The 17,786-nt window shown below is 43.3% G+C and overlaps 1 protein-coding gene across 4 annotated transcripts in view; it reads right to left on the bottom strand.

The window, feature by feature from the left end:
• Positions 1-1,892: 1,892 nt before the first annotated feature.
• The window catches only part of LOC112260472 (KN motif and ankyrin repeat domains 4), a 96,125-nt gene continuing 80,231 nt past the window's right edge, over positions 1,893-17,786 (bottom strand). For 3 of the 4 annotated variants that reach the window (XM_042321473.1, XM_042321487.1, XM_042321477.1), the window contains exons 4-10: positions 14,789-14,885; positions 8,132-8,398; positions 6,643-6,727; positions 5,637-5,856; positions 5,244-5,386; positions 4,708-4,908; positions 1,893-3,656 (exon numbers count right to left, since the gene is read on the bottom strand). In XM_042321473.1, the coding sequence (XP_042177407.1) occupies positions 3,498-3,656; positions 4,708-4,908; positions 5,244-5,386; positions 5,637-5,856; positions 6,643-6,727; positions 8,132-8,398; positions 14,789-14,885 (1,172 nt within the window). In that variant the 3' untranslated portion in view covers positions 1,893-3,497. Of the gene's footprint in view, positions 3,657-4,707; positions 4,909-5,243; positions 5,387-5,636; positions 5,857-6,020; positions 6,150-6,642; positions 6,728-8,131; positions 8,399-14,788; positions 14,886-17,786 lie in introns of those variants that run through there. The other variant, XM_042321489.1, reaches the window with a different exon arrangement.

Raw genomic sequence — 17,786 nt, 5'->3', positions numbered from 1 at the left:
GAAGAGGTGAGAAAGACAGCACCACTCCACCTTGTGAGTACAGTCCCTTTTTCCTTTAGGCCTGGGTTCTTAAAAGACCGGGTATGAAAAATCACATTGCGCCACACACCTCTTCATTTTCCGATAGGCAAGCTAGGATATTCTCATCATCATGCCATTACTTCACACCGTCTTTCAATACAGAGAAGAGGTGGGTGTGGAAGAGAGAGGCGCAATCAACCTAAAAAAACAACCGTTCCACTTTTCTAGCAGTGAAAGCAGCCTGTGTGTGTCCGTACGGGACAAGGGGGGGGTTGTATAATTACTAACTGACTGAAACTTTACAGAAAATGTTACAACCCTTATTACATTATGGCCAGTGATGGATAATAGTCTACTGCAAGGCTTCCTGTGCTCGGTGGTGTGATGTTGTACCATAGTATGAATTACACTGTATCTGGAATGTAAAATTGCCTGACATCCTTTGTGCATTTTGTAGCAATTTGTGTGCATACATCATTTAATTTGTAGTCTAAAAGCAGGCAGACAGAGGAAGGGATGCATTACAGTGGAGTGAGCGAGAGAGTGTGTGTGTGCGTGAGGTGTGTGAGCGACAAAAGAGAGAGATAGAGCGGGAAAGTAAATTGTTCAGTCGAGTATACAGTTGCTGCAACATACTGCAGTGTAGTAGCCTGTGTAGCTTCTGCGAGGGTTGTTATATTGCTGCGTGCTGCATCCTACTGTACAACCTTCATATTGGAAGACGTCTGAGTGAGTCAGTCGTCAGGCCGTACTGACGAAAACCAAGCTTGGATATGTACAGCGTGTGTCAAACAGAGTAAAACAAATAAATATACTGTGTGTATTTTATAAAACGCTATAATAACATTCAGACTTTATGAGTTAAATAAATGGCTCATGTCCAAATATAAAATAATAGTGATGTCATTAATAAACACGTTTCCATCCAGTTTTCATGTGAGTAAAGTCAGACCTTGTCAAAAAAATCACAACAGCTGTGATGCAAACAGGACATTTCGTAACAATTGTATCAATGCCAACAGAGAATTTGTTCGTTAGACATGTTGGGATATTTTTGTGTCGGTAAAATTTATGTTGCGTGAAATGCCGCTGGAAAAACCTTTATGCGCAAATACTGATATAACTCGGGAAACCGTACAGTTTATTAGGCTACATATTAAGTCAATTATGATGAACTTCACAGGGTGTTGAAAGTGCGCGCTGTGAACTTGATGTTCTGTTCGAATAAATATCGAGGGTCTTCTTATTCTGGTGTCATGATGATCGATGTTTGACAAATGCAAATATTCTTATCCATAATATTCTCACTGTGTAGATTAGCCTACCCGCAGTGTATCTGCGAGCTGTTGGCAAAACCAGAGTAGGTATATTTGATATTTAACGGCAACAGTTTTTGTGTCAAAACTAGTGTAAAATGCGATGGAAACACATTGACTTAGGTCAATGAACGTTTGAACATCTTGAAGAACAATCTGGCTTTAATGGCCATGTACTCTTATAATCTCCAACTGGCACAGCCAGAAGTAGACTGGCTAGCCTTCAGGGACTGATTCTCTATATTTTCTTCTAGGTTCCGGCCTTTCTAGGGAGTTTTTCCCTTATACATATGCTTCCTGTTTGGGGTTTTAGGCTGGGTTTCTGTATAGCACTTTGTGACATCTGATGGAGAAAGGTATTTATAAATACATTTGATTGATTGCTTGGCGCAGCGGTCTAAGGCACTGCATCTCAGTGCAAGAGGAGTCACTACAGTCCCTGGTTCGAATCCAGGCTGTATCACATCTGGTTGTGATTCGGTGGTGCACAATTGGCCCATGTTGTCTAGGTTTGGCTTGGGAAGGCTGTCATTGTTAATGAGAATTTGTTCTTGCCTAGTTAAATAAAGGTTAAACATTCTTTTTTTTTTTTGAAACACACAACAAAAACGTTGAACTTGAATTTATGCGAAAATGTGAATGTTGTGTGCAATACATCACGCACAGATTTAATTTTCCTGCAACAAGTCAGTTTGCTAGAAACACACCACCGGAGGGAAAATGTGCATATTTTCTTAATGCGGATTTTAAAATATTCACATGAAAATCTGTTGCCGATTGGATGGAAACTTAGATACAGGTATAAAAAGGAAAAACATAGTGTTAATAATAAAATGACCGATTGTTAAGGTCGATCATGTGTTTAAGATTATTTTGGCCTGAATAGCTTGTTTTGTATTATAAAGCAGCAAACCATCATCCTTCTGTTGTCCTTCTGCCCTCTTCCTGGATCACCTGTCAATCACCACTGTCGCCACTGCTACTGGGTTTTTGAGCGTCACATTGGCTGGCTGCCAAACAGTTGACACATTATTCCCACTCCCTAAATGGGGCTCCGGTCCAATAGGCCTATCTGTGAGCTGAGCTCTGGTCTGTGGGGCTCCGGTCCAATAGGCCTATCTGTGAGCTGAGCTCTGGTCCGTGGGGCTCCGGTCCAATAGGCCTATCTGTGAGCTGAGCTCTGGTCCGTGGGGCTCCGGTCCAATAGGCCTATCTGTGAGCTGAGCTCTGGTCCGTGGGGCTCCGATCAAATAGGCCTATCTGTGAGCTGAGCTCTGGTCCGTGGGGCTCCGATCCAATAGGCCTATCTGTGAGCTGAGCTCTGGTCTGTGGGGCTCCGGTCCAATAAGCCTATCTGTGAGCTGAGCTCTGGTCCGTGGGGCTCCGGTCCAATAGGCCTATCTGTGAGCTGAGCTCTGGTCTGTGGGGCTCCGGTCCAATAAGCCTATCTGTGAGCTGAGCTCTGGTCCGTGGGGCTCCGGTCCAATAGGCCTATCTGTAAGCTGAGCTCTGGTCGGTGGGGCTCCGATCCAATAACCCTATCTGTGAGCTGAGCTCTGGTCTGTGGGGCTCCGGTCCAATAAGCCTATCTGTGAGCTGAGCTCTGGTCCGTGGGGCTCCGGTCCAATAGGCCTATCTGTGAGCTGAGCTCTGGTCTGTGGGGCTCCGGTCCAATAAGCCTATCTGTGAGCTGAGCTCTGGTCCGTGGGGCTCCGGTCCAATAGGCCTATCTGTGAGCTGAGCTCTGGTCTGTGGGGCTCCGGTCCAATAGGCCTATCTGTGAGCTGAGCTCTGGTCCGTGGGGAGATATAGGCAGTGGTGGTGAATACAGCCTTTGTCTGTCCTCCAGACAGTCTGGAAAAGAGTATGGTCCATGACAGTGGAGGCTGGTGGGAGGAGCTATAGGAGGACGGGCTCATTGTAATGGCTGCATTTCAATGAATGGAATGGAGTCAAACATGTGGTTTCCATATGATTGATCAGTTTGACACCGTTCCATTTATTCCACTCCAGCCATTACAATGGGCCCGTCCTCTTATACCTCCACCCACCAGCCTCCTCTGGTCCAGGGAAAGGGGTTCGGGGTATAGTGGGTCCAGGGTGGGGGTGGGTCCGGGGCTGGGGTAGGGTAGGGGTTAGAGAGGAACTACTGGAGGGGGCTCAGAGGAGAGAGGCTGTGGTGGTGGTGATGATGGTGGCAGAGGTGGTGGTAGAGGGGTTGGAGGCGTGGGTGGTGGTGGAATCTGAGTGGCTCTTGAGTAGGTCAACTATCTCAGCGTGGGAGGACGCTACCGCCACCGACAGAGCCCTCTGACCATCCTAGAGAGAGCGAGAGAGAGAGAGGCAAAGGCGGAGAGAGAGAGAATGTTGATGAACTTTTAGAGAAAACAAAAACAGTGTGGGTCAATCATGTTTGAACAGTGAACACTGTCCTCTCCACTAGCCAGAGAATATGTGCTTTAGACCCTTCCCTCGCTCCCCTTCCCACAGTAGAACCAACAGCAGAAACAGGAGACCTGGGTAATGAGCGTACAGGCAAAACCTACACCCCAAAAAAAGGTTATCGTCACAATGGGCCAGTGGTGCAATGGATAATGCGTCGGAATCGGAAGATTCTCGGTTCGATTCCTGGCTGGCTTGTGGGACGAAAGTGAGAGCAGGATAATACCATGTCAGGACCATGGGAAAGGAAGAGATAGAGAGAGTGATATTTGCAGCCTGTCTGCCACAGCACCATACCCACAAAGCGATGTCTGGGGTTCCAGGGTCTACTTTGCCCTGGAGGCCTCGCACAAGGTCTGATTCCAGCCATAGCCGCCAAGCAATTCGCATACAGACACCTCTACACATCCTGTACAGTGTAATACCTTCTAGGAGGGATTAGTGTGTCAAACCCAGAGAGACATCACTACAAACCAGTCATTAACCTAGAAGCTGGATGCCCATGCTGCTATCACTCGGTGGAGGTAAAATAGGATCGTGTGCTTCTGGTCAATTCCACGCAGCTCAAAGGTTAGGGGATTTGACATCCTCTGCGGGTCTCTGTACTCTTTCAATTAAATGAACATGATGCACTTCACAGTGTTAGCCAGGTGGTGGCACTGTTGTGTTGTTTTGAAATATTGGGAAGTCCAAAAGTAACTGTACTCTATGTATCACAGGGGGCTGCTGAGGGGAGAACGGCTCATAATACGGAACAGAAGCAAATGGAAACCACGTGTTTGATGTATTCGATTCCATTGAAACTGCTCCAGACATTACCATGAGTCCATTCTCCCCAATTAAGGTGCCACCAATCTCCTGTGGTATGTATGTGTTCATGTTTGTGTGTATGCCCTGATGTGTGTATGTGTACAGCATGTGTTCCTACCTTGTCTGTGAGGCTGGTGTCACAGTGGCCAGACTCCAGTAGCACCCGGGCGATCTCGGTGTGACCGTGCTCACACGCGCACATGAGTGCAGTCGAACCGTCTTTGTCCTGAATGTTGAGGTCAGCTTGGCAGCTCAGCAGCAACCGCACCATGGCTGTACGACCATGGCTGACCGATAGCATCAGAGCCGTCTGCCCTGCCTTAGAGACCAGGAGAGAGAGAAGTAAGAGAAAAGAAAAGAGCACAGGAAGGAAACGCGAGAGAGGGAAACGATACAGTATATTGTTTGTGGTAGGAAGAATGAGTGTGAGGAAGAGAGTCAAGTACACTGGTCCTGAGTGACTGGGTGAGTAGGTTTACATTGAGTATAGGTATTTTTTGTTAAATATATATACTTTTTTGGGGCACACAAGAAAATACAAAACAAAATGATGAAGGTTTAAAAGGTGAACAACAATTAACTTGTGCAGGAGAGGTAAAAATAAAAAGGCTTGTAGGTGACCTGTAGGGGAGAGTGTGTACATGTTTTGTGTACCTGGCTAGCGCGAGCATTGACATCTCCCTGTCTCAGTAGCTGCAGAGCCACCTCCATGTCCTCTGATCCATCAGCAGCTGTTAGGGAGGCCAGCATCACGGCTGTGTAGCCCGCCTTGTTCAGGATGTCCACCTCACACAGACCTACCACACACACACACACACACACACATACAGTACACAAAACCAAAAGCACGTGCTCAGGCGTGCCACGGGCACATACAAACTCACACACAGACCATTTCAAGTCAATAGCTAAGGGCTCGATGAGGGAAAAGGGGGTATGGAGGGGGGAAAAGGGCGCACTATAGAGACTGGGAAGAAGGGACGAGAGAGAATTGAATTGATAGATGAGAGTGAGGGTGTTGGAGAGAGGTGTATGATTGTCCCGTACCGGTGTCCAGCAGCAGTTTGACCACAGGGAAGTTGGAGTGGGACACGCTGTAGTGGAGCGCTGTGTTGCCGTTGCCGTCGGCCAGGTTCACGATGTAACGCAGGAGGGTCGGCGTGGCGATGCCCACCTCTCTCAGGTAGAGGGTGACGGTGTCAGCCCGAGAGTCCTTCTGACTGGACACACGGAACCACTCCTGGTACAACACCATCAGGACATGTCTCTGACAGTGGGAGAGAACACACACACACTATGACACACACACTCTCCTGGTACAACACCATCAGGACATGTCTCTGACAGAGAGAGAGAACACACACACACTATGACACACACACTCTCCTGGTACAACACCATCAGGACATGTCTCTGACAGAGGAAGAGAACACACACACATTATGACACACACACTCTCCTGGTATAACACCATCAGGACATGTCTCTGACAGAGGGAGAGAACACACACAACACTATGACACACACACTCTCCTGGTATAACACCATCAGGACATGTCTCTGACAGAGGGACAGAACATACACACACGCACACACACACACAGTGTTGTACTGGGATGTGAACATGAAGCTAGGGTTAGGGTTGTGGTTGAGGCTAGGGTTAGGGTTGTACTGGGATGTGGACATGAAGCTAGGGTTAGGGTTATGGGTGGGTTTAGGGTTTAGCCGAGGTGTGGAATTCAAGGTAGGGTTAGGGTTCACGTTTGATAGCACTTGTACTTGTACCCAGTTTTTATTGAAAGCAGTACAAAAATTAGGTACATAGTCGGGCTGTGATTAAAATCCCACGCTGTTTATGGATCGCATACAGTACCAGTCAAAACTTTTGAAACCTACTCATTCAAGGGGTTTTCTTTATTTTGACTATTTTCTACATTGTGGAATAATAGTGAAGACGTCCAAACTTTTGACTGGCACTGTATGTGAAGAGGGTGTCGGCCTTAACCACGATTAACCTCATCAGGCACGACAGTGTGAAGGGAACCGTTCTTACCATTTCTTTATCGGGGGCCCCCACCTCTGCCATACGACCCTCAATGTAGTCACACGCTTCCATGAAGCCCTTATCGATCGTCTCCCTGTGTGAACGTGGCAGAACTTTAAGTTATCTTTCATAGCAATTCATATTGACAGACAGACATATGTGGTGGTGAAATAGTCTGGATTAGATTAGCATGAACTGGAGTAGGGAAATCGAGTCCCTCAAAACATGCCAGGCCTAATCATACAAAAAAAGCAGATACATAGAGCAAAAAGCAGATACATAAATCCAACGGTAGCATAATGCAAAGCACATTACCTTATGAAACATGATCGCTTACATCGCTTGGACACTACGTTTCCTGAGACTATAAATAAAGATAAAGATACACTTGTGTGACGATGACTCATCGAAAGCAATACACGCGCAACTGTACTTTTCTCTTCACTGTGGCACTTTATCCACTGTGGTCATATATAATCATGGCATGTCTGTTTTCTCATCACGCTGCTGCATGTAATGATGTCAACGACAACGTAGAGCCCACATGATGTCACGCCTGCTCCTTCCTGACTAACACAGACAGAACAATAGCGCAACCCCTGAGGGCTTTTCTGAGACAGAGCCCAAAGGTCAACATATGCAACACATCCTCCATGGAACTGAATCACACTTTAGTGTGTGTGTGTGTGTGTGTTGTGTGTATTTGTGTGTGTGTGCTTGTGTGTGTGTGTGTGTGTGCATACATGTGTGTATATGTCTGGTATGTCAGCAGCGGAAGGGGCCAGACCATTCTAGGGCCGGGCCACATCAGTGGGGTGGACGGCTGATATATTAAAGCCTCACTCAGCACCTGTCTCATTGTGGTCTAATTGGGCCCTGAAGGCTCTATACTGTAGGTTCCAGGCTTTACTCAGCTGGGCCTCACCCGAAGAAAGCCCTGGATCAAGGTTGTCCCTAATGAATGTAAGAGGTGTGCTGTGCCATCTTGTGGACTGGTTGCAGCACTATGTAAAAAAAAAAATACATTTTTTGCTCTAGATGGCAGGAAATGGCAGTTACAGGTATTAAAAAATGTAAATATCTGGTATTACCCCTCTCCGGGCTTTCCTTTGAAATATGTCAATTTGTTGATTGAAAAGTTATTGTAAATATTGTAGGCAATTTCTAAGTTTTCAAGCTCCCTTATAATCATCCGTGTTTTCATTTTATATCTGTTTTTGTGAGAGATGCGTCCACTTTCTTTTGTTTCCCAGCGCATCAATTGAAGGGTGTTGCTCTACTCTGTTGCGGCAAAACCGTGTGTGGTTCTCATTTCAGAAGTCTATATTTAATGAAACAATGTGGGTAAAGAACCTTGGTCAAGAACTGCCTGGTGGCTGGCCCACTGTGGGAGTCAAACAACACATGTTTTGGTCACCAACTTCTCTATCTCACTACTTAAATAATCATATATCCATTTCCCCGCACATCCACACTCTCCTTCTATCTCCCTACACACCCTGATGCTGCAGCTGGCTGCTCCTCCAGGAGTGCCTGGCTGTTCTCTGGGTCCTGAGAGTCTTCATGGCCCTCTGTCTCCCCAGCCTGGGCCCCTGCTCCCTGGGCCTCGTCCTCTGTAGCTGTGGCCTCCCCCTGGCCCTGAGCTGCTCCAGCTCCCTCCTCCTTCTCCCGCTCCTCCTCAGGCTCAGAGCTGTCCACCTCCTCCTCCTCCACCTCCCCCTTCTCCTCCTCACTGGATTCCTCCTCACTTGAGGTAGTCTCATACCTGGACATTAACAACAGCACAAACAGCATCAGTGGGAGTACAGATGTTGGAAGAGCATTGAAATGATCAAATAAGTCCATTCAGCCCCATGTGGGCTGGCCATTGGCCTAACATAACATTTTTGCGTAACATCTTGGAATCACTAACATCTGTGACCAGTGAGAACATGGCTTGGTCATGGGGTAGATGGTTCATGGAAAGGTGCATATTTAGATGGTACTTCATGAAAAGGTATGTGTGTTTGTAAGTTTTTGTCACTGTCAAGGCACTTCTATAGGGCCCTTGATCAGAAAGGCTAAGGTCAGATAGGCTAAGGTCTGGCATGGAATAGTGTTCCTTCATGGATGTTTGTGGACCTTTTGTTCAGGGGCCACAGAATTCCAGAAGGAGAAGGGCAAATAGAGGCAGTGTAAGGAGAGGTCATGGGATCAGGGTCTGAAGGAGGGAGGGAGGTCTGTGCTATGTTCTCATGGCAATGTGTGTGTGTGTGTGGGTGTTCTTAAAGTTGGGTTGTGATGAGGGACATGGAGGGTATGGATGGAGAAAACATCTGAACAGAGGTATACAGCATGCACTTCCTGGTATGGGTCAAAGGTTAGGGACAACCATAACCAGGCTATTCCATTTTTCTATGACACAGTGAACCCTTTAAAAAAGGTGAGAATTTTTCCATTCACAGAACAGCTAATTAGCAATAATATACAGTTGAAGTTAGAAGTTTACATACACTTAGGTTGGAGTAATTAATACTAGTTTTTCAACAACTACACAAATTTCTTGTTAACAAACTATAGTTTTGGCAAGTCGGTTAGGACATCTACTTTGTGCATGACGCAAGTAATTTTTCCAACAATTGCTTACAGACAGATTATTTCACTTATAATTCATTGTATCACAATTCCAGTGGATCAGAAGTCTACATACACTAAGTTTACTGTGCCCACACATTTTCTATAGGATTGAGGTCAGGGCTTTGTGATGGCCACTCCAATACCTTGACTTTGTTATCCTTAAGCCATTTTGCCACAACTTCGGAAATGTGTTGTTTGGAGTCATTGTCCATTTGGAAGACCCATTTGCGATCAAGCTTTAACTTCCTGACTGATGTCTTGAGATGTTGCTTCAATATTTCCACATAATTTTCTCCCTCATGATGCCATCTATTTTGTAAAGTGCACCAGTCCCTCCTGCAGCAAAGCACCCCCACAACATGATGCCGCCACCCACTTGCTTCACGTTTGGGATGGTTTCTTCAGCTTGAAAGCCTCCACCTTTTTCCTCCAAACATAACGATGGTCATTATGGCCAAACAGTTCTAGTTTTATTTCATCAGACCAGAGGACATTTCTCCAAAAAGTACGATCTTTGTCCCCATCTGCAGCAAACCGTAGTCTGGCTTTTTTATGGCGGTTTTGGACCAGTGGCTTCTTCCTTGCTGAGTGGCCTTTCAGGTTATGTCGAGATAGGACTCGTTTTACTGTGGATATAGATACTTTTGTACCTGTTTCCTCCAGCATCTTCACAAGGTCCTTTGCTGTTGTTCTGGGTTTGATTTGCACTTTTCGCACTAAAGTACTTTCATCTCTAGGAGACATAACGCGTCTCCTTCCTGAGCGGTATGATGGCTGCGTGGTCCCATGGTGTTTATACTTGCGTACCATTGTTTGTACAGATGCACGTGGTACCTTCAGGTGTTTGGAAATTGCTCCCGATGATGAACCAGACTTGTGGAGGTCTACATTTTTTTCTGAAGTCTTGGTGGATTTCTTTTGATTTTCCCCTGATGTCAAGCAAAGAGGCACTGAGTTTTAAGGTAGGCCTTGAAATACATCCACAGGTACACCTCCAATTGACTCAAATGATGTCAATTAGCCTATCAGAAGCTTCTAAAACCATGACATCCTTCTCTGGAATTTTCCAAGCTGTTTAAAGGCACAGTCAACTTAGTGTATGTAAGCTTCTGACCCACTGAAATTGTGATACAGTGAATTATAAGTGAAATAATCTGTCTGTAAACAATTGTTGGGAAAATTACTTGTGTCATGCACAAAGTAGATGTCCTAACCGACTTGCCAAAACTATAGTTTGTTAACAAAAAATGTGTGGAATGGTTAAAAAACGAGTTTTAATGACTCCAACGTAAATGTATGTAAACTTCCAACTTCAACTGTATTTATAAAAAATATAAATGGGGGAATTGATAGATTGATTTGATAGAATCCACAAACTATTTGCAATATTAAAGATGTTCCACCCCCTAAATAAAAAAAAATACAAATAAAAAACATCTTCAGAAATGTTCATTTTGATCAGCTTACACAATTATTATAGTTTGTTGCATCATGATATGAGTCTCCCTTTGAGCTGTTATCTGAATGAACCTCATCAGGTAAGAAATCAAAGAATCAGTACATCAGTAGATCCATTCTGATTGTGTTGTCTGTTATAGTTTTGATGTCACACCCAGCAATGTGTTATGGCCAGGCTATAGTAATTATGTGTGTGCTGGTGGGAGGGCCAGTCAGCAGGTAGTGTATTTGTAGCACATGGGAATGTGTGAAACTTACTCCTCAGCCTGAAGTGTCCCCATTTGTGCCAGCAAATAGCTAGCTTTTTGCGTGGCAGTGACTGGTAAGAAGCTTCAGGAGGATGGTCACATTTGCTAGCAAGGCAGAGGTCCTGGGTTTGAGCCTTGGTGTGAGCTGAATCAGGAGGAAGCAGTAATGGCTAAGTCCTTTAAATACACTAACTATAGCACTCATGTTAAGTCCTTTACTTATACTAACTATAGCACTCATGTTAAGTCCTTTACTTATACTAACTATAGCACTCATGCTAAGTCCTTTAAATACACTAACTATAGCACTCATGTTAAGTCCTTTACTTACACTAACTATAGCACTCATGTTAAGTCCTTTACATATACTAACTATAGCACTCATGTTAAGTCCTTTACTTATACTAACTATAGCACTCATGTTAAGTCCTTTACTTATACTAACTATAGCACTCATGTTAAGTCCTTTACATACACTAACTATAGCACTCATGTTAAGTCCTTTACTTATACTAACTATAGCACTCATGTTAAGTCCTTTACTTATACTAACTATAGCACTCATGTTAAGTCCTTTACTTATACTAACTATAGCACTCATGTTAAGTCCTTTACTTATACTAACTATAGCACTCATGTTAAGTCCTTTACTTATACTAACTATAGCACTCATGTTAAGTCCTTTACATACACTAACTATAGCACTCATGTTAAGTCCTTTACATACACTAACTATAGCACTCATGTTAAGTCCTTTACATATACTAACTATAGAACTAATGTTAATTCCTTTACTTATACTAACTATAGCACTAATGCTAAGTCCTTTACTTATACTAACTATAGAACTAATGTTAAGTCCTTTACTTATACTAACTATAGCACTCATGTTAAGTCCTTTACTTATACTAACTATAGCACTAATGCTAAGTCCTTTACTTATACTAACTATAGAACTAATGTTAATTCCTTTACTTATACTAACTATAGCACTAATGCTAAGTCCTTTACTTATACTAACTATAGCACTAATGCTAAGTCCTTTACTTATACTAACTATAGAACTAATGTTAATTCCTTTACTTATACTAACTATAGCACTAATGCTAAGTCCTTTACTTATACTAACTATAGCACTAATGCTAAGTCCTTTACTTATACTAACTATAGCACTAACGCTAGGCCAGCCTGTTCTAATCACACAGACAGGAGAGAGGCCTTTGACAATCAGAACACAGCTGAATCAGAGAGCATCACACACATACACACACAAGCATGCACACACACCCACACAGTGTCAGAGTGAGGGCAATGTGTCTATGGGACAGACAGGATGAAAGATGGAGCAGATAGACAAACAGAGAAAGAGTGAGCAGAAGGCCAGAACACCACAGGCTGTGTGAGGAGTGTGAAGAAATACAGATGCCGTATCTTAATTTGATCATACCATTGCAGGAATTTTCCTGCACATTTCAGTCTTGATTTGCCCTAATGAAAATTAAGATTAAGATTAAAATAACTTTATTGGTCAATTGCACACAAGGTCCAACCGAAATATTACTTCTGCATTTAACCCACCCCTCTGAAAGACACACACATATAGACATACAGTTTATTTGGATGGGTGCGGGGGGCTGCCACAATGGGCGCCCGGGGAGCTGTTGTTGTGGGTGGTTAAAAGGGAAAGGGGGATACTTAGTCAGTTGTCCGACTGAATGTAACTGAAATGTGTCTTCCGCATTTAACCGAACCCCTCTGAATCAGTTAAGTGCCTTGCTCATGGTTTCTGGCTCGCCTCTCTAACTGCAAGGCTACCTTACAGAAAATGTCCATTAAAACAACATAACAATACATTTCCCTGCTGTGTGAAACTGGCTAAAATTAAGATATGGCATCTGTAGTGTTCTACAATGGGCTGGTCAAAACAAGCCTTGTGATTGATTACCTGTGCCTATGTTTGTCCTGTACAACCGTGGTCCTTCCACGGGTGCTGAAATTCATACTTTTAATGCAAACTTGTAACAAATACAACCAACCTTTTTCAGATTTGTGTTGCTCAATTCTGCGTGAATGCACGTGTGCCAACTGAATCGTAGTTTATGTGCAAATTAGGAAAAAGTCGGTGGTTGTTTTCAATAAAAGTTTGAATTAAAAGTCTGAATTTCAGCACCCCGTGGAAGGTCCACGGTTGTACAGGACAAACATAGGCACAGGTAAGCATTTTCAGAATTGATTAGTATTGATTGAAGGTGACTCAATGTTGTTGCTAGAAAATCATGCGGCCATTTATCAAAACTCAAAACTCTGCCTCGATATAAGAGAATGGAGTTGACCGTTTCTCAGCTAGGAGTTCCCTTCCCTCAGAACAGCTTCAATTTGTCAGGGCATGGACTCTACAAGGGGTTCCAAAAGCGTTCCAAAAGGATGCTGGCCCAGGTTGACTCCAATGCTTCCTACAGTTGTGTCAAGTTGGCTGGATGTCCTTTGGGTGGTGGACCATTCTTGATACACACGGGAAACTGTTGAACATGAAAAACCCAGCAGTGTTATAGTTCTTGTCACAAACCGGTGTGCCTGGCACCTACTACCATACCTCGTTCAAAGTCACTTAAATATTTTGTCTTGTCCATTCACTCTTTGAAACGTAGACATACACGATCCATGTCTTAATTGTCTCAAGGCTTAAAAATCCTTCTTTAACCTGTCTCCTCCCTTTCATCTACACTGATTGCAGTGGATTTACAAGTGTGGGATCATAGCTTTCACCTGGATTCACCTGGTCAGTCTGTGTCATGGAAAGAGAAGATGTTCTTAATGTATACTCAGTGTATATTAGCAAGCTCCTGCAAGACACCCCAGGCTTCTACCTGCATCTCAAGCGGGTGGTCTCTGTAGTGTGTGGTACAGTCGGGAGCCAGTCGGAGTTAACACACAGCTCCATGCTGCGCCGACTGTGCAAGGTTTGTTGTGGAAATAAATAGTCTACATATTTTGATATTAGAGCTAATGGACCCCTTCCCAGGACAGCAGGAAAAGATGGAACAACATCCTGACAGGGTCCGACTTCAAGAACCACCCGCCAGTTCCGGCTAAACGGCTGACTAGGCCCCATTAGATGTATACTTCAAAGGCTGCACAATGAATGGCAAAGTGCACATTAATGTTTACAACCAATAGTGGATGATGGAAATAAATAAATCGTGTCAGTTTTATGATTACAATAATTCCCTTTTCTGTAAAATGGTCCAGCAGTAGGCTACAAGTGTTGGTATTTCTGCTTGATGAGCGTGATTATTAATGCGCTAAATTCAGCACGGCGGACAGCGCCATCACTGTCAGCAGCACTAGCAGTGCCTGCCCATAGCAATGATGCAAATTGAATGAACGACCAGTAGGTTTAAATGATAACGACGCCAATCGACCAGCTGGCTTGGCCTGCAACCATAGATTTGTGTCAAAACTATATTTTTGTGGAGGGATGAAATAGTAGCCTATGAATACATTTATCAAACTAGCGTTATTTATTTAATTGGTAAAGAAATTGTACACTCAGGGTTGTGCTCAGCTCCGCCTCGTACTTGCAACCGCAACACAGCCGTGCTAAAAAAGTCATTTAGCACGCCCTCTTGTGTACAATTGCTTTAGTCAATGTAAATACTATAGAACCATATAGTATTGTATGCCGAATTCATTATGCTATACGTACTATAGCATAAACAACATATGCTAAATATAGTTCTGCAATGCATAATGTATACAGTATAGTAAAAAAAATGCAACTAACAGTACATGTATATAGGCTACACCTACATACAGCACTGTACGAGCTTTACCCTCCGTTGACTCCCACAAACTTTAGGTTCTTCTTGGCTCCTCCTCTGTTCCCCTGTTTGTCAGCAGCATCGTTCTTCTTCATGATGGATTTCAGACCTAGAGAACGACAGAGGGCCAGAGAGAGAGCCAGAGAGAGAGCCAGAGAGAGATCGACAGAGAGATCGAGAGAGAAAGAGCGAGGCAGATATAGATACAGAGATGGAGGGAGAGAGAGAGAGAGATACAGAGAGAGAGAGTTGTCAGGCCTCTAGGAAATAGGGTAGTGTGTGCTTTCCATCTTCAGCACGTACAGGGTCTCTTGTGTCCACACACACACACACACACACACACACACACACACACACACACACACACACACACACCATATGGATACACTAATCACCTACTCTATATAAATCTGAAACAGATGTTTGACCCAGCAGAAAGTGCACAAGAAGATTCTAACAGCATCAAGGAGGATAACAACATGACATTACAACACCTGCTCCAGTCACTACTCAGTAAACAAAAGGGTACAGTAAGGGTACAGTATTGTTCCCTGTGGTACAAAACGATCCAAATACACAATGTACCAGAGATATGATCTCTTATGGTACCTTTTATGGTACACATGTGCGGATAATCTAGTATAATGGTACATTTTTGTACCCAATATTTTGAATGTAAAGGTGCAATCATTGGAGGTGTGGCTTTCAGTTACTTATTTTTGGCCACCTGTGAGTGGAAGTGTTTACGTGGCCTATGGTTATGTTAATTAAAGTACGAGCATGTCCGCTGCCAGTTCTGAAGTCTTTATAAAGGCTCACATGAGAGCGTGTGACAATAGAGAGCTGTAATTAATATTGTAGTGACCTTAACCTAACACTGAACAACCTTGCAAAGAGGTACAGATCACTTGGTGTAATGGCTAAGGTGTTGGCTTAACAGTCACTGGACACAGGTTCCAGTCCTGGTTGTGATTACCACCTGAATGGTGGCAGGTACCCTATTGCTTAAGAGTGTTGGGCCTGTAACAGAAAGGTTGCTGGTTTGAATCCACATGCTAACCAGGTGAAAAATATGTTGAAATACCCTTGAGCAAGGCACTTAACCCTAATTGCTCAAGGGTCACTATCAATAATGTCTGATCCTTGACCCCAGGGTGAGTGGGATATACCAAAATGCGAAAAACAAATTTCCAGTTCACACATGTGTATAGTACAAACTTGTACATGTGTGAAATAAGACGAATGTTAGCACCCTGTCACGTTCTGACCATCGTTCGTATGTGTTTTCCTTGTTTTAGTGTTGGTCAGGACGTGAGCTGGGTGGGCATTTTATGTTGTGTGTCTGGTTTGTCTATTTCTATGTTTGGCCTGATATGGTTCTCAATCAGAGGCAGGTGTTAGTCATTGTCTCTGATTGGGAACCATATTTAGGTAGCCTGTTTTGTGTTGGGTTTTGTGGGTGATTGTTCCTGTCTCTGTGTTTTGCACCAGATAGGGCTGTTTTTGGTTTTCCACGTTTTTGTTAGTTTATTCATGTCTAGTGTCTTTATTAAAAAACATGAATAACCACCACGCTGCGTTTTGGTCCGCCTCTCTTTCACCAGAAGAAAACCGTTACACACCCACCTAATTATTATATAATTTGTTACATTGGTGTCAGAAGTGGGAGAGCGGAGAGCCATGGGTTTTGACTAATGGTTTACGGCTTATGTCAGAATTTTACTTTTTGTAGCAGGTTCTGAGAATTTACACAGCAGGTTAGGATAATTAACATAACAGGTTAAGAGAATTAGGTTAAGGTTAGGAAAAGGGTTAGAGTTAGCTAAAATGCAAACAGGTTAAACTTTTGACATAAGATGTATACCATCTAGTCATGACTAGAGGCTCGTACATGTAAGGGACTTAGTATAGAGAATTTAAAAAATAAATGTAACCTTTATTTTTACTAGGCAAGTCAGTTAAGAACAAATTCTTATTTACAATGACGGCCTACCGGGGAATAGTGAGTTAACTGCCTTGTTCAGGGGCAGAACAACAGATTTTTAACTTTTCAGCTTGGGGATTTGATTCACAAATATCTAATGATACAATGGATGTACCTTATAGGGTAGTGTTTGTTGAAATGGAATTTTTGCATCTACCTATCAATTTTGAGATTTGTTGATATTTTGGTCCAAAAGTAATATTATAAAATAACTAATAAACATTAAAATGTCAGAAACTTGATGAAAAAAAATATATATACTACTGTCATAAACATTTGAATGATTTAAAAAAAGAATTACAACATACATACATACATATTTTCAAAGCTCACTACATCACATTACACATCATTTAAAAGCACTTTTCATAGAGAATGTTACAAACTGGACTGTATTTAATAACTTATTTTGAAGAGATGGTAATGGGGTCTAAATAAGCAGAGTGTCCTGTCCTTTGGTCTGACATGTGTGTTTGGAAACATGCGAATGCAAGACCAAGTCAAGCTTCACTGCTTGATCAAGACGGTGGGAAGGATAATTGGTATAAATCAAGAATCAGCCACAAAACCCATCCTCCTAAGACTTGAAAGCATTTTACAGGTCAGTACTCATCCCCTACACTCAAAACTCAGTTACAACAGCAGGACAATGGGAAAGAGGCTTCTTCAAAAGAAAATCAAAACAGATAGATATGGGGACTCTTTCATTCCAACAGACATTAGGCTGCGTAATAGATAGTCTGTTGGTCCCTCCAGTATACAGCATATTGCACTTTCACTTTAAACGTGTAGCTACTGTATAGCACATGACCAAATTCATTTCCCACTGGTGGGATAATGAAGTTGATCTGGATCTGAATCGGAATCTGTTTGGTAGTCTAAATCCAGTGTACATGTCTTCGACTGCCAATTTAAGCCAGACCTTTTCTCAAATGTCAATGACGCTCTCCAGAACAATCAATAGCTGAACCCACAGCGCAGAGGGGTGGATGGGGGGGGGGGTCACAATCAAAGGTCACGCTGTTG

Source organism: Oncorhynchus tshawytscha, linkage group LG01, assembly GCF_018296145.1.
Source record: "Oncorhynchus tshawytscha isolate Ot180627B linkage group LG01, Otsh_v2.0, whole genome shotgun sequence".
Lineage (NCBI taxonomy): Eukaryota > Metazoa > Chordata > Actinopteri > Salmoniformes > Salmonidae > Oncorhynchus > Oncorhynchus tshawytscha.
The sequence above is the reverse complement of the archived record's forward strand: the minus strand, read 5'-3'. Positions and strand labels throughout refer to the sequence as shown.